At 39.7% G+C, this 24,108-nt stretch overlaps 2 protein-coding genes across 2 annotated transcripts; both read right to left on the bottom strand.

Moving 5' to 3' along the window:
- Positions 1-642: 642 nt before the first annotated feature.
- LOC138029022 (uncharacterized) lies at positions 643-10,788 on the bottom strand. Its single transcript, XM_068876692.1, has 8 exons — positions 10,585-10,788; positions 10,336-10,475; positions 7,113-7,312; positions 6,125-6,234; positions 5,959-6,001; positions 4,943-4,999; positions 3,326-3,420; positions 643-1,862 (listed from the first exon to the last, which is right to left on the bottom strand). The coding sequence occupies exons 1-8, from the start codon at positions 10,670-10,672 to the stop codon at positions 1,597-1,599; spliced, it is 999 nt and encodes a 332-aa protein (XP_068732793.1). The 5' UTR covers positions 10,673-10,788; the 3' UTR covers positions 643-1,596.
- A 767-nt stretch (positions 10,789-11,555) lies between these two features.
- Positions 11,556-23,473, bottom strand: LOC138030206 (uncharacterized). Its single transcript, XM_068878084.1, has 8 exons — positions 23,185-23,473; positions 20,170-20,354; positions 19,546-19,674; positions 18,491-18,576; positions 18,179-18,299; positions 15,410-15,490; positions 14,561-14,682; positions 11,556-13,175 (listed from the first exon to the last, which is right to left on the bottom strand). Exons 1-8 carry the CDS (start codon positions 23,397-23,399, stop codon positions 13,038-13,040), a joined length of 1,077 nt encoding a protein of 358 aa, XP_068734185.1. The 5' UTR covers positions 23,400-23,473; the 3' UTR covers positions 11,556-13,037.
- Positions 23,474-24,108: the final 635 nt, after the last annotated feature.

Genomic DNA, 24,108 nt, shown 5'->3' with positions numbered 1-24,108 from the left:
GCTGCAACTAAAACTGACATCAAGACGGAGCAACATTTCATTTACTTGGAAAGATTTAGAAGTAAACTACAACGCTAAGATTCCAAGAGGCTCCTAAACTATACCCAAATTGCCAAATATTGTTCAGAGTTAATTTTAAACTCAAAAATTCCCAGACAAAGTTTCCCCACACAGCACGCTTTGTGTAGAACGATTTGGTTAAAATTCTCTTTCTTGTCTGCTATTGTACAATTGCGCATGCGGCCATGTTTTCCATTCAGGTGAACGGGTTTGTTTTTACTCGGAAAGGGAAGCAGAAAGTTCTTTCTTCAGCTAAGACAAATGCTCGCACCTCCTCGTTTATTAACATATCAAAACGGTGTTGAGAACACCTTGTTTTCCGTTCGAATGTAATTTGCTGTAATTAAAATCTCGTGGTTGCTTTTCAAGATTTCTTATCAAGTATTTATCGGGCCAATTTTGTAATCGGATAATTAAGATGAAATTCGAAGGAATCAAGAGGGAATATGTGTGGCAGATGTTGTGGGGGACAAAATCACGGACTAATCCAGATGACGATATTAAATCAAAAGAAAAAAACCACCATACCCATTTGCGCTGTCTTAGTCAATGATCCTCGCTCTCCCTTCGAGAAAACAACGATGAAGGCGACCAAACATTTTAATGACAAACGCGCTGCACGTGCTTTATTTACTTTAAATACCAACGTGCATAGAACAAATGGTTTATTTGAATGGCAAGAACTGAAAATAGAGTTAAACGGCGTAAAGTTTTTTTAAGTTGCTCTTTTTGGGACAAAAATTCGAGTATCGCAGGTAACGGTGTAAAGGGAATAACGTTAACATTTTATCCAGCTGTGGATAAGAGATAAAAAGACTGCGATTAGAACACGCAAAATACGCGTTCTTTTCAGAAAATCGAGAGCAGCTTTAAACATATATTGGGCCCTGATTGCAGTTCAAGTTTTCCTTTGCTTTGGTTGTTCGTTACGCATATAAAACAACCATTGAGGGAATTGTGTCTTTAGCGGAAGGTCTCAGATAACGGATTTGCAGAAGGAACATGAACAATGGAGCACTAAGGCAATACCGTTTAATTAAGCACCAAAAATCAGCGCTTATGTCAGCCCCGTGTTTGGTTCTTTGACTTCTTTCTGTGTTTGGTCCTTCTTGAAGACAAGGCTATTGCCTGGAGAGGATCATCCATAAAAGTGCAGTAACGTATCTGTCCAGATTTAAGTCACAGACTCAAAACTCTTAATCGCCGTGAAAGGCACAATAAACACTTGACCAAGAGAAAATACGAGAAGTGACGAGAAGCTCCCAGTTCGTCATCTTTTAATAAGAGATCTTCAATCGGCGTGGACTTGCAGAGGATGGAATCCCAGAAGATAAGAGGTGCCATGATGTCTCAAACCGTGAATGCCACCGTTGCACAGAAAAACCCAAGAGAGTAGACACGGTGATGATGATGATGATGATGACATCACTTGAAATAAGTGAATTCGATAAGTAGCTTTAGTTTTGGACCGAAATGGGGGCATCGGCGTAAAATAACCCTTGCTCTGCGGGGTAAAGATCTGATGTGACGTTGGCGTTATTTCACTGTTTTGCTGTAGTCGTGATAGTATGCTTTAATGGCTTTTACTCTCAGCGGCGCAGATTGAACTCTTCGTTCCTTGCATGCTTTTCTGTCTGTTCTCCACTCAGCCGAATGCCAGCGCTCAATGCTTAGATAATGTGGATCAGTGTTTGTGGCTCTGGAAGAGAATTTACTCTCAACACTGTCGTCGTTGGTTTGTTCTTCTACGACAGGCGATCCGTCGTCAGGAGTGTCAGAGGAAATGCTGCGAGCGATTGAATCTAAATAACCAAAAAAGATGAAAAAGAGAATAAACCCACACACAGAGTTAAGTCAAATACACCGCTGACTTGCAAGTATTGATGGTGAATGGTGAAAGGCGAAGTAGTAGGAATGGTAAGTTCGCCTTGAATTTTTCACATCATCCAGTTGAAGACGCCTGAAATTCTCAAGTGACAATTGCTTAAATTGTCCAGTTAAGTGTTAGGATCACTTCTATCTTTCGTTCACTGTGCATATTCACAGCTACGTGAGCAAATACTGAAATCTTTACCGCAGAGGCCTCAAGGTCAGTGTGCTCGACTCCGGATCGAGTGGTCCAGGTTCGGGTCCTGGCCGGGGACATTGCGTTGTGTTCTTGGGCAAGACACTTTACTCTCACGGTGCCTCTCTCCACCCAGGTGTATAAATGGGTACCGGCGAATTAAATGCTGGGGGTAGCCCTGCGTTGGACTCGCATCCCATCCAGGGCTACCCCCAGGCATTAAATTCGCCGGCGGTATCCGTAGCTTCATGCTACGGAAACTGGAGATAAGCGCCGGCCTGATGGGACTTCCCAGGATCGTAACAGAGACTTTACCTTGCCGCAGATAAAAATTGTCGGATAAAGTCGCAGTTATCCCGCCTTTAAACGACAAGGGCCAGGTCAATCGATTATCAACTCTTTGGCGTAAATGGACTCACACAGTCACACTGATTGCAAAGAGTACGGAACGAAAACACAACTAACAGTGACAAACAAAGTGAAGCAACGCATTTTTATGAACGTGAACTACTTGTAAGAACCAGAGTCCATATGGTACAGAATGAAGTTACGGGTGAAATGGCCCGTCCTTTGTGTTGCGTCAGATACAGTCCTGTGAATACAAGGAGAGTTCAATTTTGTTTTGAGCATGCGCACTTGCAAAAAACCTGGCTAGCAATATTTTAATGCGCATACTCTGAACATAAAACTCGTCTCGTCTTGAAACGCTCTCGTGCGACCATGATATACCACAGGGGACAGACCACAACACCGGGAACTCCATGCCCTACTGTTTGCGAATAGTGTGTGGGTTCTTTTACGTCCCACAGGGTTCTGAACATTGAAGGTTGTGAGACAGAGCATACGGGTTTATCGTCCTTATCCGAGAAGACGTGAGAGTCTAACCATTTGCAGATGTCATTGCAAAGGCAATACTTTCTCCTCAGTAATTTTAAGACCATGAGTGTTGGTCCGCCGGAGTCGAGCATGGCAGCCCAGTGCTGAATCAACTGAGCCACCAAACCAGTGGCAACCTTGTGACAACCACGCCTGCGTGTGTGATGTGTGAATAGAACGCTTTGTTTTTACTCCAGAGTTTGTCAGTTCTCGTCTATAGCTCTCAGACGGGTAATAATTCTTAAGAACAGAATAAAATAAATAGAACAAAGTAAATTAACAAATGACCAAACAGACATATTACAAAGTCTCCACTGTACCTACCATCAACGTCATCTCTGACGAAAAACGTGTTGAGGTCAGATTTGGGAATGTACACTCCTAGCTTAGCCAATGCACGCGAATCCAGATATCTTGCCCTTGAATAAACGAATAACTTATGTTACGACTCTTCTGCAGTGATTATTTCTCCTTTACCTTTCAAGTTACGTTTTCTGCTACCTAGACGATTAAGTGTCCACAAACCACACGTCTTCTTTGCGTGCAGTTGTTTCTTATGAAATTTTATTTTTTTATTCCGTGGAAAATGAACAGTTCGCAAATTCGCGTACATGTTGCCTCTAGAAAGGTTGAGGCATACCTAATTTTATTATTTGTCTACTGAAGAAATTTTTGGGCACCCAACGTCAATTTTCGGAAAATCTCTGTTCGGAAGATGATTTGAGATCTAGAATTTTCGGTACATTTTTTGTAAAATTTCTTGCTTGCCTGCCTCTCCTAGGATTTTCGAACATCTAAAAAATGGTATAATTGCCCATTTTTAACGGATTTTTACCCTAAAAAGGTCACCTAGAATTTTGAGGAGCCTTTCTTCTGGCTGAAATTTTTCGAAAAGGTAAGTTTCAATCCCTATAATTTTCGGATCACTAGACTTTCAGCAAGGGAATCCGAACAGATAAAAAATTTTTAGGGGATAAAAATATGCCTATATCTACCGTTTAAATACTAAAATACGTTTAACAATGCTATGTTTAAGTGGTTTTGAACTTCATTCTCGTTGCGTGCCCCTGGAAATTGTCTTATCCTCTTTGGAAACGGGTGCTTGAATTTTCTTGAACGATATTACACTCGGCAATTTATTGCAATGTTCGACAACAAAGGAAAGCCTGAAAGGAACTAGTCTTCTAGTGCTGGAGCTGAAATCAACTGAGGGGAAAACCGGAGTACCTGGAGAAAAGCCTTTTGGAGCAGAGTAGAGAACCAACAAATTCAACCCACATATGGTGTCGAATCTGGGAATCAATCCCAGGCCACATTGGCGAGAGGCGAGTGCTCTCACCACTGCGCCAGCCCTGCACCGCATACAACCCTTAAATCGTGTACCATCCAGGTCCCAGTTGCTCAAACGACAGACAGCGCTAGAGCGGTTTTCAATTGAGTGCCGAAAGTAATTAGCGAATTGCATTGGTTTTGCATTTACTTCACTCTAGTGATTGGTTCAAAGTTCTCCCGCCACTCTTTCAACCAATCAGAAGTGAAACCAAAACAAATTGTGGCTCGCGCGTACACATTTTCCCGCGCTTTGTGTCGGCTACGTGTAGTTACTTAGAGTTTTGATTGCTTTACAGGATTGTCTCCGTCCTTTTTGATTGGCCAAAGTAATTACTTTGGTTTTGGTTTTACGACACTCAATTGAAACTTGCTCTATCCTCCGGATAAATCACTATCCACTGGATAACTCAATTGGTTTTGCCAGTGTTTATCTGCTGGATAGTGATTTATCCGGTGGATAACGCTATCCATCGTTTGAACAACTGGGGCCAGTAGTTTATCAGCTGTTGAAACACTGTCAGCTCTTGTTTTTGGTGGTTGTCAAATTTGACATCAAATGCTTGTTAACAATGAACACATTGCTACAAAATATTGTATGTTATTTTTAACCTGTTATATCGAGCTCCAGTAAGAAATCCATGAAGAGAGTCGCCATGAGGGGGTACCCTGTGGAAGAATGACATCAGTGAATACAAAGTTTTTCAATATCATTACCATGCTACTGTAAGTGGCTGGCTTAAAATCTCTGTGATTTAATTGCATGCGCGAGTTTTCCACACTTAGGGCTACCTCCAAGTCAGTATTTGCTATGTTCTGATTGCCTTTTTTGACTTAATGTCTGTTGTGACTGGCAAAAGAAAATACCTTATCACGAGATTGCATACCAGTTAGCAGTAACACTTTTGCACAACCATGTACAATGTTACTGCAAACTGGCATTAACCAATACATAAACACTAGCAGTTACTGTACTGAACACAGTCAAACACCTATTCTCCTTGTATATACTAAGGTGGAAACAATATACCACAGTTGATTTTTTTGTAAAAGAGCTGATAACATGATGAAGAATTCAAATGGCTTAGCAGTTAAAATTGACTCGGAATCATGGTCGCTTAATATACCCCATTTCCAGAAACATGAAAAAGCTTTGAATAATCTATTCAAGATCGACAATGAGTAAAAACAGTTAACCCTAACTTGATAACATGTTAAGGCTTTTTTCTACACTCTTAGTGCAGAACTTTTAGCGTAGCGTTGAAGAAATATTCAAAAAACGAGCAGCAGTGTTTTATTGGGTTCAAAGACACGAGGAATAGCTGAGTGTTTATAGACCTGATAAAACATGTGCTGTGAGTGTTTTAAACAATTACTTCAACCCTCCAAAGCTACAAGTGCATGCACATGACATTATTTTTATCGGTGATATGCTTTGGTAAAAGACTCATGAATTATTAATGAGTTCTTGAAGGGGATAAAGGGGTATAGTTTTTCCACAAAACAGATGCTTTTAACCATAATTCAATTAAACAAAGTAACACCGGAAAGGGTTAAACATGTATTGCACTGTCATTACAGGAAATTATAATTTCTATTTATTAAATTATAATGTTTTTGAAACTCACTGTGTGGGGACTGGGCTGCTCTGAAAAAATCTATAGTCATCACCTGTTAAGAACAAAGTTGCAGGTGCTCACAGTTCATGTTTCTTTTCGGCTCAGCAAATTCCAACAAAAACAAACAAATTATGGACTGACAAATACTTAATTTAGCAAAAAAAAAAACACTTACGTATTTCACAAAGACGTTTGTTGTTTGACACCTTGAGAGAGGATGCTGATTTGGAGGAGGATGTTGATGTGGTTGAAGACAATGACGATGCTGACTTTGATCTCAACAAGCTAACAGAAAAGGCACAAAATTATAAGTTTTTGAAAATTCATCCACCATGCAGTTGTAACGGTTCCAGTGACGAGCTGTCTTTTTTTAGGTAAATAGTTTTTGGATTTTTGTATAAAAGCATTAATTATTTTACATTACTATTCTGCATATAACAAGACACAACACATGTCACTACTTAATTCCTACACACTTGCATGCACCCATGCACACGCTCATACAATCCCTCAATTGAAGGAAATACCCAAAGTAATTACACAGTGACGATGCAGGTCGGATCAGTTCTTCATTCTCAATACTTGGCCCATTTATCACTATGGGCAGGAAACTTACAATTTGATTTGGTGATAATTGATTCAAGTTGACAAGTCATGTCATGTCCACTTTAGCAGAAAAAATAAAATAAAATTGGGATGAGTTGAATTGTAAACTAAGACTGAAGGTAAACAGCAATAACAATATTGGCTAATGGAGATGGGTGCCAAATTGAAGTTAAAAAGAGATTAAAAAATATTAAAAGGAATAATTTATTGGTGGCTATATGCAGGAAGGACATTAGACAAGAAACAATAATAATAATAATAATAATAATAATAATAATAATAATAATAATAATAATAATAATAATAAAGTGCGTGTTAATTAGCATTTCATCAACTGGTAAATATTTAGCTTTTCCAGCAAAAGGATATTTACTTACCAATCTTCATACTTTACTACTTCAAATTTCAAAATGTGTTTACATTATTTCTCATGACTGGAAAATTTGAAGCTTTTACTTTGAGCAGATTGCTCTCTATTTTGAGTGTCAGTTCTGTCATTCAGTCACATTTAATACTGACTGGTAGAACCTGGCTTGCCTGAAGTCTTGTCATATTACCTTGTCTTAGTATGTCTTCCCAGGTTAGAAGGCTGTTCCCTTGCTGAGAATGGAGAGCCTGCATAACTGTAAACTGTACATGCTGACTGAGGGCGATAAGGTTGTCGAGAAATTTTGCCAACATCAGGCATGCTCTGATAATCTAGAGGCGAATATTCAGTCGCATGTGGCCTCCTTAATGCAGATCCCACCAAGATGTGCTGCAATGAATCACAACATATTTTTCATTAATTTTTAATAAGCCTTTCACTTTATGTGGGCATTGTAACTACCATTACTAACTAATAACTTCTAATATATCACTGATATTACTTTTTCTACATCCTAAAATTGAGATCATTGCTAAGTTTGTCCCTTTTTAGATGCACGGTAGTCCTATTGTAGCTATCACATCATTCAGTTGCAGACTTTGGTTACTGTCAGGGTACAACTTTACATTAATCAGTTCCATTGATCTTGCTTGAACTAGGTGCTTTTGGATAGCATGGATAATGTCACATTAGTGTAATTAGGTGATTATTGAAAATTCTCTGTGCTGATTGGTTGCACTCAAGGTGCTTATAACACGATAATCACCTAAGCTGGTTTTTTTCAAAATGGTTCCAAGCCATTTTGTTGAGGTGACAGACAAAGAAATTAATAATATTGGTTTAATGAAAATGCATATTTTTCAAAGAATCACTCATGTAATTATACTAAAACAATAATATTTATTCTCCTCAGGCTTGGTGAATATCCATGAATAATAAACTCAACTTTGTCTCGGTTTTTACTCACTGATATTCACCTCGCCTTTGGCAAATAAGAATTTAATAATTTATCAATTATTGTTAAATTAATTCAATGATGATGATAAGCAGTCAGATTAAATTAAAAAGGACCCAAAGAAAGAAAGGGTCAACGTTGATGTGCCCTGATTGGTAGAGGTTTTATTGACTTCCCTCCCTAGTGAGAAGGATGTCGTCCGGAACTTTGGACAAATAATTTAACTCTTCACCAGTTTAACCCTTTGAGGTCCAAATTGGCCTAGACCGGCCTAACCTGGCCAGACTTAGTAATCTTACTCTGTCTAACACCAGACGATTTTACTCGTCAATGTCTCCATTATCACTCACTCATGTCTCCATCAATTAACCCTTTGACGTCCAAACCGGCCTAAACCGGCCAGACTTAGTATTTTACTCTGTCTAACGCCAGACGATTTTACTTGTCAATGGGGAACCCCTAGGAGTCAATGGGTTAATTAATCACTTGCTGAAAACTATGTCTCCATTAATCACGAAAATACACTATAAAAAGGGTCACTTCACACTCTGCTCTTGTTTGAATTCATTCAAGCACAACTGATTAATTATCCAAGATGGTGATCAACAAACTGCAACAACACAGAAACGGAAGCCCTAAAAGATATTTCTAGCACGAGAAATTTAAGGGACTGGGGATTAAAAAAAGAACAACAGATAACATTTTATGACATATTACAGACACATTGCCATAAGGGGCTTTTTTATTGAACACATTACCACAGAGGTTGGTTGTGTCCATGGTTGATTGATAAATCACTTGCGTGTGCCCAAGGCATCACGCCTTTGTGTTAAACCTTGTCCTATAACCAGTATAAACTTAAACAACTCACTCAGCCCACTGGTGGTAGAGTGGAAACGACATGCATTAACGCATTAACATCATTATGCATATGCGTGACAGAACATTGAGGAGATATGCGTAGAGGTTTTCTTTCATCATCACTTAAGGAAACCTCTGCCAAGCAGGGTAAGGCCCTTTAAAGACTGCAAAACATTCGTACTTTTTGCGAATGAAAGCGATGCGGTAAATATTCAAGCGAAAGGTCTGGATCAAGTGTAGCGCGCTTCACACGCGAGGATCACGCTTACGGTGCTTTGCGCCTTCTGAAAATGGAAGAAAACAACTGTTTTGCAGTCTAGGCCCTTTAATGGAAAGGAACTACCTAATGCAACCTAATCACGATTGTTGTAAATGTTTGACCAATAATTTGGTCATGTTCTTAGTCCTTGTTTGAACAACATCCTGATCATAACCCTTTTAGTGTCCTTACACGAAGAAACTGAGGACAACTTAAATCCTCGAGAAACTGAACTCTCTTTTTTGCGCAACCATTTTGGTTTCGTCAACTAGCCCGCTCATCACATGAACATGAGAAAAACATAAAGTAATGTATCAATTCAAAGCTACAACACCCCCCCAGGCATACCTCAGGATTTGACACCTTTGCCGTCCACTGGTGGAGGGAATTTGATAATCAGAGTCTTCCTAGGGGAGGGGTAATTAATGAAATCACCAATAAAAATGAACCTATGGGGCATTTGAACGGGTTTCGACAAAACACTGACCCCCGGTCAACTGACCCCCTTACTGACCCCCCTACTGACCCACTATAAAATCAATGGGAAAATGAATACTGCTTACTTAAGCCTCAACAACCCTTTTTAAACAGCATTGTTCAACAGTATTTAAGTCTAAGCACCCATTTTAAAAAGGTTAGTTTTCGATTATTGTTGTGATGGCCGATTACTTCATGCAAGCTAACCTTTTTAAAATGGGTGCTTAGACTTAAATACTGTTGAACAATGCTGTTTAAAAAGGGTTGTTGAGGCTTAAGTAAGCAGTATTCATTTTCCCATTGATTTTATAGGGGGTCAGTAGGGGGTCAGTAAGGGGGTCAGTTGACCGGGGGTCAGTGTTTTGTCGAAACCCCATTTGAACGGCTTTTTGGCCCGGGGAGAGGAGAATTTTTTTTAAACAATAATTTTCAAATAAGTCAGATGCCTGGGGGGATGCCTGAGGGTTTGCCCAGGGGGGTGTTGAAAGTTCGATTTCACCAATACATTAACGTCAGATGGCAAAGGCAAATGGAGTGAGATGGTACGGGCATGTGTTGAGGAGGGATGATGGACATGTTCTGAAGTGAAGGGCAAGAGGAAGCGAGGACGACCAAAGAAGACGTTGGAAGACGCAAGTGGAGAAGGAGAGCAACAGCGTTGATTTGGAGAAAAAGGACGCCATGAATCGGGTATAAACCCGGATCAAAATTGGATTGATTGATTGATTGAATAAATCGGTGTTCTATCAGATAAATTTTCTCCGAGGTTTCCTTGTGTTCTGCAATTGCAATCGCTCCACCACGTAATTTCCCCATTATTTGACACTTCTTATGAAGCTGTTTTAAACAAATGGACAGTACCTGTGAAATTTGGTTATGTGTGTCTTGTTCCAAACTGACACAGCTGTGGCTCTGTCGACTGCATGGTCGACTCGCCGGACAGGAATTTAAACGACTTGTGTTCCTCGAATCACATCTACTCTGGCTTTTCAAAGATGAATCTGGTTTAAAAATCAGTCAAAGATAAATGTGAGAAAAAAAAGGCTGAAACTAAATCCTCAAATGATTTGCGACTTTAATTTTATTTTAAAGTGCACTGTCTTTACTCACCAGGTCTTCTGTTTACGTATAAGTCTTGCACGTCTTCGAAAGGCAACTCTAATTGATAAAAGCTAAAATTTCCCGGCTGTTGCCGCATCTCACGAAGGCATCTTTGCACTGTCAATAAATCTCTTAATAAAATAACAAATCACTCACCGACAAAAGTATCTAAAGGTCGCCATGTTGTTTTTAGTTTGACAGCTGATGTACGTCGTTGCCTTGGAAACCTCCCGCGCATACTTCCGCACGGAATTTCAGCATGGTGTAGCTAGGGTTACCCTGGCGATAGGGTCCTAGGGATAACTCGCCTACCCGGGACAACTTTTTAGCGGTTTCCAATATGTATGCGATGCTGGCGGTTACCAAGCACGCAAAGTTGTCCCGGGTGGTAGGGTAACCCTACCTGGGAAATTTTGTAAACCCAGGCTATCTTTGACCCTCCTGCTAGGGTAACCCTAGCAGTAAGGTTACGCTACCTGGTTGTAAATCGTTTAGAAATGACCAATTTTTCTTCAGTAAGGCAGGGTTTCAACCTGAAGTGCTTTTGATTACTAGCAAGTGTTTTTTTGAAATTTTCATGAAAGCCAAACAGCTTTCTTTTCACCTGCAATTCTCAATGCAGGCAATGGGTGTAGTTCTCTTAACTTTCAAAGACAATTGACTTCTGTTTCGAGTGCTTTTCGAATATACAATGATCCTTTTATTTATCTAAAATTTTCAGGACTTTATCGTCCTACTAAGTGTAAGGGCACAAGTTGCTTGTTGCCATGGCAATTTTAAACTCTTCTGTATAGGGGCTGGGAAGGGAAGTATACCACCTCATTCAAATGGAAGCTGTCTGCCACAAAGTGAGCTGAGGTAAAGAGTAATGTTGGCTTCTAATTTAGGTGCAACCCCAGAATTTCTTGAATCATTACATCAACTGCCCCCTCCCCCCCCCCCCAAAAAAAAAAAAAACAAAACAAAACAAAACAAAACTATTTTACAAGCAAATACACATCTTTCAGCATTAATTTATTTGATGTATTAAGCGTATCCCAAACATAATAGTTCAAGACTTTACAAAGGGGACCGGAGTTGACAGAACTTCAACTATCAAGCTTAGTAACTTTTGCTTATTAAGTAGAAAAATATTGTTAGCGTACAGTATGCATGCATTGTATAGAATAGTATGTCTAGTGCTAGTTTTGTAATGTCATCTGCAGACCCTAATCATCTCTGGTAAGGAATAGGATGATAAAGTTTGGGCCCCCTCTAACAACCCTTAAATCCAAGTACCCACACTCCGCGTGCAAGTAAAAGGGTATGGAGTTCCTACCATGTTATACATGGTGCAAGGGTAAATGATTGGGGATGCTAACCACAACAAGCTAAATTATGTACAATCCAAGTGTAAATAAAAATATGATAATGATATCTTCTATAATTGAGTTAGATTTCAGCAAATACAATCCCTTTGTGCACATTTCAACACATTGTTTAGTACTTTCGATAATAATAAGAACCCATTTTGAAATTTCAGCACAAAATTTCCAGGTTTCCTGAAAAAGGCTCTAACAGGTACATGTTTTTGAATCTTGGTTCTCATGCAGATGTTTTCATGTCAATGTCAGAACTAAAATCTACAAACTTTCAATGATTTGCTGAGATTGGTGAATGGGTTAACAACATCTACTGGTCCACTCAAAAATGTCCCCTTTAACCACATCAATCCTGAGAGTGATACTTACAGATTATACTCTGTCTAACACCAGATGATTGATTCGTCAATGGGGACCACTTCAAGGATGAAAGGGTTAACAACATCCAAAGGAATGTAACCACTTTTTAATTTTCCCTACATTAATTTGTGTGTAACTTCTCTGTAGTTATCAGGCAGCTGTCAGTGCCAAAAGTACTATCCATTACTATTTTATTGACTCAAAAATTCCCATGTTACATTCTCAACCAATGAAAAGCAATATGAATTAAAACCAACTGCTACTTTCCTGTGCAATGAACAAGTTGAACGAGATTGTCTCCCTTTCTGATAGGTCAGACTAAATTCTCTGGTTTTAATTTTACTACAGAAGTTGAAACCCTTTGTTATCCTGTTTGTGTATTTTCCAAGTATTCATACTCCAGAATGGCTCAAATAGAAGTTGTCCTTAACCCATTGACACCTAAGAGTGAGACTTAACAGACTTTCCTCTGTCTAACACGAGACGATTTTACTCGTCAACTGAAGCCGTTGTGGGGTGTCTGAAGAGTGAATAGGTCAACCAGTCAAAAACTATGTCCCCTCCCCTCCATTGACCTCTGGGAGTGACACTCCCTGGGGTGCAGACACACACACACACAACACAGAAAAGTTTACAATAATAAATTTACTAACTAAAAGGTACAATAACCTAATTAAGTTCTAGAAACTAAACTAAACCTAAAGGTACAAGAAACCAAGTTCCGATAAACTGCATCACAGTTTATGAAACATCCTTGTTCTTTTTTGCCTCTTCATATTGTGGTGTCTTTTTGATGAAGCCTGCATCGATTAAGTTGTAAGCCATGTCTATGATGGTTTTCTTAAAATCAGTTGGCTGAAATCCAAGATCTGCTTTAATCTAAAAAAGGAAAAATAGTAGAATTAACGAGGTATGAGACAATCAGGCGTTTTTTAACACCATCCACATCTGATGAATGTGACACGAACGGGGAGAAGGGTTAATTGGTCCAGAAGAAAGATCAATCACATTTCATTAATACCCGGTATTTCCTAGGTTCATTTCCAGTAATCCGCATCATATGGGCTGAGTTTGTTGGTCCTTCACCCTTTCACCCCTGAACCAGCCATACTTAGTATTTTACTCTGTCTAATGCCAGAGTATTGACACGTCAATGGGGAACCACCAGGCGTCAATGAAAAACTACCGGTAGGTCCCATTAACCCTTCCACCCCTGTACCGGCCTAAACTGGCCATACCTAGGATGAGTTCGATTGACCCTATACTGGAATAAGAATACGTGGAGTGGTGATTTTTAAAATGGCATGTTTGGCGTTTTGAAACAACAAGAATAAGAAAGATACGTTTAAAATAGCATTTTAGCAGGTGTTTGACAATTTTAATGTGAATCTCCTTAAAAATGAAGGATTTCTAACTTCTATTCCACATACATGTATTCCTTTTCTGGAATATATACGCAGTCGCTCAAACACACCCTTAGTATTTTACTCTGTCTAACGCCTGACAATTTTACTCATCAATGGGGAACCCCCAGGAGTCAATGGGTTAAGTCTTTTACCAAATGATTTCCTCTGGGAACTGCAGTTTTCCCTTCTCTGTCGATTGATTTTGATCTACCTTAATTACTATGCTTTGCACGACCAGCTACCAGTACAAACACTGATGCCTGGGAATTTAAGCTTTATTTATTCATTACTGAACATGTTGGGGCCATTTCTCCAAAGCGTTGACAATTTGTTGCACTCAAAACCATTTGAATGTGACAGCTTCAATCCTCAGATTATTCTAATTGTGATCTTTTATCGTGTCTTCAATTCAATTCGTTAACCACAATTCACATAATGAGATGTCTTTATTCCTTTAATAGTAGCTAAGAGGAATTTCTGACACCCGACATGAAAGGCTCTAAAGTGCCAGGCCCTAACTAGTCATTCAATTAAGGTGGATCAATATCTACTGGATATAGTGCTATCCACCTCTTCAACAACCTAGGCCTGTTAGTTCTGTATTGGCCTGCACAGGCACATCAGAGACATTTGAGATGGATAACCTGCTGTAAGGTACATGTATAATAATAATTATTATACACGACTATGACTTATTATCATCTGTATTTCTGATCACATGTGATGTCAAAGTTAAGATGAAAGGCCTGTGGACATTTTGCAACATTTATCCAAATTTGGGAGATTTGTGTCAACAAATTATTTTGTAGGAACCTCTTGGATACCTTGTGTTTCTACACTGGGAATACTATTTTATACCTTTGAGTTGTCCAGACGAAGTTCATGACCAAGATGAGGAATCATCACTCTCACTGAGGCATCAAACCATGAGATAATTTTCAGTCCAACTGTGGCAATGCTCCAGGTAGGAACATTGTAGCCTACAAAAATAATATTAGAAAAGTGCAGTAGGCCTTTTGCAGATTGAGGTCACATGCCTGCTCATACCACATAGCAACACTATACTGGAGAGCAAGCTCTCCAGAAAACAAAAGCCATCAATCTTTAAGGTCAAAAGGTTGTCTGCATTTCAACAGTGAACAAAGGATATGAATCGAAGCTTATTAATAACTGAAGGAAATTCCAGTTTTACATGCCTAGTAAACATAATTCAAAGGCTTGCTCGAAGTAAACATTTTTAATCCTCAACGGGAGTGGATTTCGGTGCTTTTACCACAGACTAGATAATGTAAAACTAGAATTTGTTCGCTTTTCGTATTCTTTAGTATTCTTTGTTGAAATGCGGACAAGTATGACCTTTTGATTGCTTTTGTTTGTTGGAGAGCTAATGCTCTCCAGTATGGCATTACCATGTGGTATCCAGGCACATGACCTCTATGTAGCTGCAAAAGGCCCATTACATCAGCTCAATGTAACGCAGAGCAAGGTAGATGTTACCTGACATGATCAAGGCTGGTAGTTATTCTGAGTCGTTGACTATCGGCCTGGGAGTAGGGGTATGGACAAAAGTGTTTTGCAGTGTGTGCAGGGAGGTGGCATTCAGGTCCAAGATTGTGGCTGCTGCATGTTGGTACGTTTGGATATCATGTATGATCATAATGCCCAGCTTCAGTTTCAGAAATTGCCTTAGTTTTGGGAGCAACTTACCAAGAGGTCGAAACTCTTCATCCAAAATTTTTGCTATTTCTTGGAGCCATACGCATTCCGTAATGGTGACGAATCTGTTACCTTATTCAAAACAAAGAGTGTGTGTTATGGTCAGAAATATAAAAGCATTATTTCTATACCAACCACTGAGAAGTTAGCACAGGCGGCAGGAACCAGGTATCTTAGGGCCTATATTGTTGAAGAGATTGAGTGGGTACTTATACAGACCACTTTTATGGTGACCACCTTAACATTCTTTTTGATTTATGTTAATAATTTATTAGGCCTACTGCCCTCATTTTAAAACAAATATTATTTTGAGATTTTCTCGTCGTAGTGAAGCCAGAAAGGCTTATTAGCACCAAAACAGAATAATATTATTTTTATTTGGCTGCCATTATGAAAGAGGTATATTTGGCATAATATTCCATGGTATGGTTAATATTTTGATATGGTGGCATCTTCAATCCTTTTGATCATGATTATAGCAAGAAATTACATTTAAATAGCCTATGTTTTACATAGATTGAAAACCACTGAGCAGCCGTAATTTGCCTTTAAACATGTTCCTTTAAATAATGTGTATTAATTAATTAATATATATGTTGTGGCTCCAATTTTTTTCCTTGGTTTGTAATATTATTTTTTAAACCAGTTGTCTAATGTTCATTGTCTTAATCTGAAACAAAAGAAAGTCAAAATCAAACTCAGGTTTCAACAAATTTGACCCAGGAAAAAATTTGAACTGGCACAACAAATGCCAGAAAGTAAGAGTCAAGTTTAGATACCAATAATAAAGCATCACCGCGCACCGGTGGCTCAGTTGGTTGAGCACCGGGCTGTCACGCGGGAGGTCATGAGTTCAACTCCGGCCGGACCAACACTCAGGGTCTTTAAATAACTGAGTAGAAAGTGCTGCCTTTGTAATTACATCTGCAAATGGTTAGACTCTCTAGTCTTCTCGGATAAGGACGATAAGCCGGAGGTCCCGTCTCACAACCCTTCAATGTTCATAATCCTGTGGGACGTAAAAGAACCCGCACACTTGTCGTAAAGAGTAGGGCATGTAGTTCCCGGTGTTGTGGTCTGGTCTTTCTGGTCTGGATAGGGTAGGGTGGAGCACCTCGCATAGGACCTCGAGTCCTGTTCGTGCTCCTTCCCTCTGGGCATGTTTGCCCAGTAGAAAGAGACAAACCAGATGTCTCGTAAAACAAACAAATCATCCTTTCACCTCCAACATCATCATGCCTTACATGTACAAAAGAATACCATTCCTTTCTGAGGTTGCCTATTTACCGAGTTAGGATTTTGAGTTGGATTTCAAATTGGATTTTCGAGTTGGATTTTCGAGTTGGATTTTTGAGTTAGGATTTTCGAGTTAGGATTTTCGAGTTAGGATTTTCTAGTTAGGATTTTTCGAGTTAGGATTTTTCGAGTTAGGATTTTCAAGTTGGATTTTCGAGTTCGTCAGTGTAAACTGCAGATTGCTGATCAGAGATAAAATACAGACCAATGTTATAATGTAACTGTTGAAAAGCCCAAACCCTTTTGAAGTCAATACTGTTTTATGCCTAATTAGGCCTAAGGTTAGCACTTCTAAGGGGTTTGGGTCTTTTCAACAGTTACATCATAACCTTAGTCTGCATTTTACCCCTGGTCTGCCTACGGGTCTAAAGCATTGGGCACATTCCACAGGTCACTCGTTGGTTTTTAGGCCTAGGGTTAGCCAAATTGAGGGTTTTGGGTTACTTTCCAAAATAAAACAATGGAATGTGGATCAGTATTTGTTCCTGAACAACTGAGTACGAATACAAGAAACCGAGCACTTTAGACCAGCCGCTGGTCTGTAGTCTGTACTTTACACTGCCCAACTCGAAAATTCAACTCGAAAATCAACTCTAAATCCAACTCGAAAATCCAACTTGAAATCCAACTCAAAATCCTAACTCGATAATTAGTCTGTCTCTTCCTTTCTTTTTAACCCAGTATTAACAAACTTACCGCCTATAAAGGACGGTACCTATTATAATTGTTATCGCGCATACGTTCAGCACATCTCTAGATACTTGAGTTTCCTTTTGGTGATGCTTACTAATACAGTGGGAGGCGCGGTGGCCTCATGGTCAGTGTGCTTGACTCTGGATCAAGTAGTCCAGGTTCGGGTCCTGGCCGGGGACATTGTGTTGTGTTCTTGGGCAACACACTTTACTCTCACGGTGCCTCTCTCCAGCCAGGTGTATAAATGGGTACCGGCGAAATGCTGGGGGTAACCCTGCGATGGACTAGCATCCCATCCAGGGGGGAGTATAAAAACTCCTAGTCACTTCATGCTACGGAAACCGGAGATAAGCGCCGGCCTGATGGGCCTTCTGGCTCGTAAGCAGTGACTTTTATGCTGAGTTTCAGTAATAACGGCCAGGTTAAAGGAAAGATTCAAGTATGTGTTATGCTTGATTGCTTTGCCAAATGGGTGTCTCGAAAACAAAGACCCTACGACTTTAAGCCCCCCGAAAACTTGAAAACAAATAAAGTAACCCAAAACCCTCAATTTGGCTAACCTTAAGCCTAAAAATCAACTTAAGGCCTAGACAGGACTAGGGTTTGCCAAATTGAGGGTTTTGGGGTACTTTATTTCTCTCTGAGTTTTCGAGTTTTTGGGGTCTTTGAGGGTCTTCATTTTCAAGACACCCTTTGCCAAGTTCTTCCTCTAAAAGCAAGTCTGCAACATGATCTCAAGTGAATAGAAATTAGGTGTCAATTTTTAGCTACCTGGTGCCTTGGGTGAAGTCATCGCAGTTATGTGTGCTGCAGCCACATCTCTAACGTCACAACAACCCATGCTCAGTTTTGGGACTGCAGGCATTTCACGTTGAAGAAGACGCCGATGAAACTGAAAATATAAAGTTCAATTTCAGGTCAGGTGTCAAGAAATGTCTCAACCATTTGAATAATAATGAAGACGGCATTCAATTGTTGCTTGCTCAGTAACCTAGCAAACAAACAATGAAGAGGCTGCAGGTGGTATCAAAACATCCAGGCCTGGTGACTCAGCAGGACCTACAAAATGGTAATTTGTTGTACCTCCATACTAGTGCAAGATGATCCATGCAACACAGGTCCCAAGATTAACCCCGGATTGATGACGCAGAGCTCAAACTTTTCATCATCTAAAGGAAAAATAAACATGCTAGTTAATCCAAGGGAATGGGGCAGCTGGGGTTACATAATTAAAAGGTATATGACAACAGCAGACCTCAGACTGCCTACAAATAGTGCTGATAAACAGTATTTGAAGTCTAAGCACCCATTAAATTGTTTAGCTTTCATAATAATTGCAACTTAGGGTTAGTCTGTGGTCTTTTCATGTCAGACAACAGGAGTTAAATGGTGAGGAGACATAGACAGGGGTTTCATTAGAGGCCGGTCACCGGCCGTATACCACCGTCTGTTTGTCACAAACTTGCCTCTCATCGTCGGCTGCTCTGCCTTGATTTTCACTCAAACCCATGTAAAAGACAAGAGTGACTGCCGCTTTGATTGATTAGCCCAGGCATCTACTTAAAAAGTTACTGAAACCCCTGATTAGGCACCACTTGTTAAGATTGAAAAAACTTGATTTGTATTTGTATTCATTGAGAGTTATGTAGCATCTCTAAGAACATGAAATTTTCATAGTGTGTGAATGCTGCACACACCCAGTGGAGGGGGGGGTTCAGGTTCAGGAGTCAATTCGTTAACAACCTTTAATCCATTGACCCCTAGGAGTGATCAGTCTTGCTTGGCCTAATGCCAGACAATTTTACTTGTCAGTCAGAGGAAGTTCAGAAGTCGATCACGCCAAAACGCAGACTACAGACTGTGCAGACAGTGCAGACCAGGGGTAAAATATGGTGTAACCCTCACTATTATTGATAGCTAACCATAAACAGGCTAACCTGAATCTTATATAGGCCTAATTAGGCTAACCTGATTGATATTCAGGCTAACCAAATTTTCATTTTACGCACGGTCTGCACAGTCTGCAGTTTGCATTTTTCAGTGTCCCTTCAGAAGTCAATGTATGCGTGAATATAAAAAGTTGATTATGCAGCAACAAACTTGTGCACTTAAAATTGTACTTAAATGTGTTAATAAACCTGACAAATTCTTGACCAACTCCCAGGCTGCCTTCTCTGCAAGCAATTTGCTCTTTTCATATGGGATACAATGTTTCTCATCAGACCAGTCTTCCTCATTGAAAAGCTTTTCTTCTTGTAATCGGCCGGCTAAAGGATGACATCCAAGAGAAATTACTGGTAACAGCAACTTTCATTCAAGCAACGTAAGATTTGTCTTTATCAACACTTTGTAAAAGCTGGTATCAAGAGGGTTTCAGTTTAGAAGCACACCAATAATTACTTCAAGAGCATTGTTGAAAATATGCACGAAACTGTGAGAGGAAATCAAATTAAGAGGAAAGGGAGAGGAAGAAATGCTAGGTGCTTTTAACAAAAGCCAGAATTTAAGGACGTCTACAAATGGTTGTAGGATTTTCCCTTAACTTTATGATAAAGTGACTACCACTTTTCACGTAACCAGGACACTACAGCCAACTGACTATCACAGCGGCCTTGCAGTTAATCCAGACATAGGAAACAGCCAAAAACTTTCAGATTACCCTGACATTGTGTCCTACATCTAAAGCCCCACAAGGGACATGTATAGCAAATTATGATGCCAATAACTGCATCAAATTGTCATTGAAATTATGTGTGTTATACCATACACTGCAGCACAAGAACTGGTCAGAACAACTCTTTTCACACCACCCTTTGTCTTTGCACAAGCTTCAAGGACATTTGTAGTTCCCTCAACAGCTGGTCTGATGACTTCCATTTCATCTGCTGGATTATCCAGTGGAAAGGGTGATGCCACATGAATCACATAAGAGCAGTCTTTAACAGCCCTATGAAGGCAAGAAAAGTACACCTAGATGATTAGTAAAGTGCATAGGATGTGAAGAAACAGGGATATTACAAACTGGCATTAAAAATTGTTCCACTACAATCAGATTTGACTAGCCCTCTCAGTTTGTACAGGACACAACAATGAAAGAATTTGGTTACTTGGAATTGAGGATGTCCGGGTTCATGCTCTGATGGGGGACTTGTCAGGAGATATTAGCAGCTTTTCAGTAAAGCAAGGAAAATGAATGAACCTCCCTCCCTTGGTAAGGGATTGAAATGTCTTGACCCTCTCCTGGAACTCATCTTAACATTCCCTGACCCCTTCCCTCCCCCCCCTCCCTTCCCTGGACAAAAAATATATTATGGCTCCAAATTTGATATACATGTACAGTGGCAGAAGGAAAATGGTTCAGTACTTCTAATAATTAAAAGCAAATCTAACATGCGAGTGATATCTTTGTTAGAGAAACGTGACCAAAAAAGGATTTGGCTAAATAGCATGATAATTATATACTATTAGTTTCTACCACTGGAAACCAAGATTCACGTACTGCGTTCAAAACCTTCAATAGCTTTTCTTGTTTATATGGCAGGAAATATTTTGTATGGCATTATTGGTTTGTATTTGTGTTATAAAATACAATGGCTTAATTTACGGTGACCCTAATCCTCTTTTGCTGTCTATTTTTTTTCAATCCCGCCCTTTTACACGGCTCAAAAACCTGTGATCCTTCCCTGTTTTTCTCCCCCCCCCCCCTGCTAAATTTCTGACAAGTCCCTGGAGGTTAGCATATTCCTGGACAGAAAACAGAAAAGAAGGGAGAGGAGTATCGAGAAGAGGAAGATGACATTGAAACCATACAATGATGAGCAATGCAAAAAATAAAAGAGAATGCTTTCAAGGAGCAGTGGGAAGGCTTTACGTTACAAATATTGGCTACTTTGAGAGATCCATGCAGAACTGTCCAAAACTGTTTATCTGACATATAGACAAGTTTACTGTCCACATTATAGAGAGGATATTGTTGAAGTCATCTGTCGTCATTAATGTGCCAACCAGAGCAGCACTTCACATTACCCTCTATTCAGTTAACTCTGTTGCAACAAAGGATTGTTCCCATGGTTGGAACATTTAAATATCAAAAGCAGATATCTGCCCTATAATCAATTGTTATTGCTGATGTGCCCTTAAATGAGAAAAGCATCAAACATAACGTATATACAGCAGTGAAAATGTGGATACAGTTATTAAAATGATATCTGCTCATTTCCACTTGAAGATTGAATAAGATTCAATGCCATGAAACTGGTTTAAAAACTTGGTGTGCACAAAAGAAAATAAATTAAATCTGGGAAAATGGGATTTGCTTCACTGAAGCTGCTACAGAATGATTTCAATAATTATCATAAACTGCACAATCATGATGAATTTATGATACTTCATCACATGCGTTGTTAAAGTTGCGTACACAGCAAATGTTATATTCATGCATCTTGAATTATAGCCATTCTCTCTACCTATAAATAAATGTTTGACTACATGTTGGCAGAAGTATTAATTAATCTTGCCTGAACTGAGGAACCACAAGGCCTTGTTACAGGCTAAGTTTAAACGTTATTTGAAGCACATCAATTACGGAAATCCCTTGATTTCAGCTCAATGTACCCTTACAGTGATAATCTTCATTGCACCTACATAAGTTATGAGTCACTTAATTTGATGGACTGTGCCTTGAAACAAGAAATAATTGACAGTACTGAACAAACATTTGATTTGAGGCCAATATACCCTCACAATAAGAAACTTGATTGCACCAACATCAGGGAAATATTCCCTTACTTAAATGCTATTCCACGGCGCGAGATGAAATCTCGATCGCCTCTTAAAACGACTCAGCTGGAATTCTAGATTGTAAACATTGACCGGATTAAACTTAAATGTGGCGCATATAATTAGGCTCAAGCTTCTCGTTTTTTATTTTAATAAGCGTAGAAGGACTTATCTGTAAGCAACTGATCAGGCCAAGTCGTTGAAAAGCTCAGGTTCAAAACGAACAATTTTTACGCGGTTGCCCCGAAGATTTAGTGCCATCGAACGAAACGTGGTGACAGGGGCACCTAACGAGAATATTATTCAAAACCACTTATACATAGCATCGTTAAACGTATTTTAGTATTTAAACGGTAGATATAGGCATATTTTATCCCCTAAAATGTTTTCATCTGTTCGGATTTCCTAGCTGAAAGTCTAGTGATCCGAAAATTATACGGATCAAAACTTACCTTTTCGAAAATTTCAGCCAGAAAAAAAGGCTTCCGAAAATTCTAGGTGACCTTTTTAGGGTAAAAATCCGTTAAAAATGGGCAATTATACCATTTTTTAGAACTTCGAAAATCCTAGGACAGGCAGGCAAGCAAGAAATTTTACAACAAATGTTCCGAAAATTCTAGGTCTCAAACCGTCTTCCGAACAGATATTTTGCGAAAATTGACGTTGGGTGCCCCTGTGGTGATTGCAAGCAACCAAGGTACTCCAGTTAATTTGAGTGCTAAGCCCGCCGTACACGGTGAGGAAACTTGAAAGAGGTCTGCAAACTGCCTAGCGAGGCAGTTTGCTCAGCTCTTTCGGCGGGCTTAGCCTACTTCTAAAAAGTTACAATTTGCCTGCTAAACTGCAGCCGGGTCACGTACGAATAAACACTGTGACGCCGCTTCATGACTCTGCACGCAAAGATCACGCGATTAAATTTCTTCACACCAGAGTCTGGGTGGTAAGCTTTGTTGGATCAAAAGCTCGGTACACTACTGTACATCATGAAAGACACTTACTGTGGCCAAGTCTCCTTCTTTGTTAGATCTGCTTCGACCAATTCTAGTGGATATTTAGCATTTTCTGAAGAGAGATCTTTTAACGGTTTCACCTTTTTGTCGTTAGCCAGACTACGAACTGTGCCTCTTACGATGTATTCTCCTGAATCGACCAATTGCTTCACTACGTGCATAGCAAGGTAGCCAGAGGCCCCCGTTACGAGAACCCGGGACATTCTTGTCACGGAACGACTAAAGGTTCTAACCCGCACACTTCTTTCCCACTGTCTGACACGCCCAAATGATCACGAACATGAATAGCCACAGGTTACCCAAGCTCACAGTTAGCTGCTAGCTGAACTTTGCATTTTGCAAAAAATTAAAGGAACCACTGTTTCAGCTCATTTCTTGCTTGTCACCTGCAGATATCGAGTGACTTCGAAAATGGATGAGACAAGATGGAAAAAGAGAAATTTCATTCTTCCATGACAAGCAATCTGCTTTATCACGGGAACGCAATGCTACAATGGTCTTCTCGATGTCAAGACATGAGCTACCCTCAGCTCTTTCAAAAACCCTAAAAACAAGAGCCCGTCCAGCCGATACTCGGCGGCTGTCCCCCAAAAAGGCAGTGAGGGAAGTCAACCCTTTATCATGCAACAGTTTACTCTCCAGAGGCACCCAGTTTCCCCTCTCTTTCTCCCTTCAGCGTCACATTTCTCTCAGTTTGAAAGGGTGTCCATTGCCTGAACAGCGACAGACAGGAGACAATGTCCGGGAAAGTGTTCAGCGAGAAAACTTTTCTTCAACAAAGAAAAAACCACGTAAATTCATGTTGAACCCAAGACCAGTATTCACAAGACTTAAATATTTAACACTCAAATAGAAATATCTTATTATCCAACTTTTTTTGCACTAAATGTTTACCAGATCTGCTGTGCGTGA

The sequence above is a fragment of the Montipora capricornis genome, chromosome 13 (genome assembly GCF_036669925.1).
Source record: "Montipora capricornis isolate CH-2021 chromosome 13, ASM3666992v2, whole genome shotgun sequence".
Classification (NCBI taxonomy): Eukaryota; Metazoa; Cnidaria; class Anthozoa; order Scleractinia; family Acroporidae; genus Montipora; species Montipora capricornis.
The sequence above is the reverse complement of the archived record's forward strand: the minus strand, read 5'-3'. Positions and strand labels throughout refer to the sequence as shown.

Excerpts from the sequence above, each read along its gene's own strand:
- LOC138029022 (XM_068876692.1), bottom strand. The coding sequence starts at position 10,672 with ATGCGGCAACAGCCGGGAAATTTTAGCTTTTATCAATTAGAGTTGCCT. Across the intron at positions 7,313-10,335 it reads CACATAACCAAATTTCACAG|CACATCTTGGTGGGATCTGC; the intron begins GTACTGTCCATT and ends GATTCATTGCAG. Across the intron at positions 6,235-7,112 it reads GGAAGACATACTAAGACAAG|CTTGTTGAGATCAAAGTCAG; the intron begins GTAATATGACAA and ends CTTTTCTGTTAG.
- LOC138030206 (XM_068878084.1), bottom strand. The coding sequence starts at position 23,399 with ATGTCCCGGGTTCTCGTAACGGGGGCCTCTGGCTACCTTGCTATGCAC. Across the intron at positions 15,491-18,178 it reads GACTTCACCCAAGGCACCAG|GTAACAGATTCGTCACCATT; the intron begins GTAGCTAAAAAT and ends GTTTTGAATAAG. Across the intron at positions 14,683-15,409 it reads TGAAGAGTTTCGACCTCTTG|GCTACAATGTTCCTACCTGG; the intron begins GTAAGTTGCTCC and ends TTATTTTTGTAG.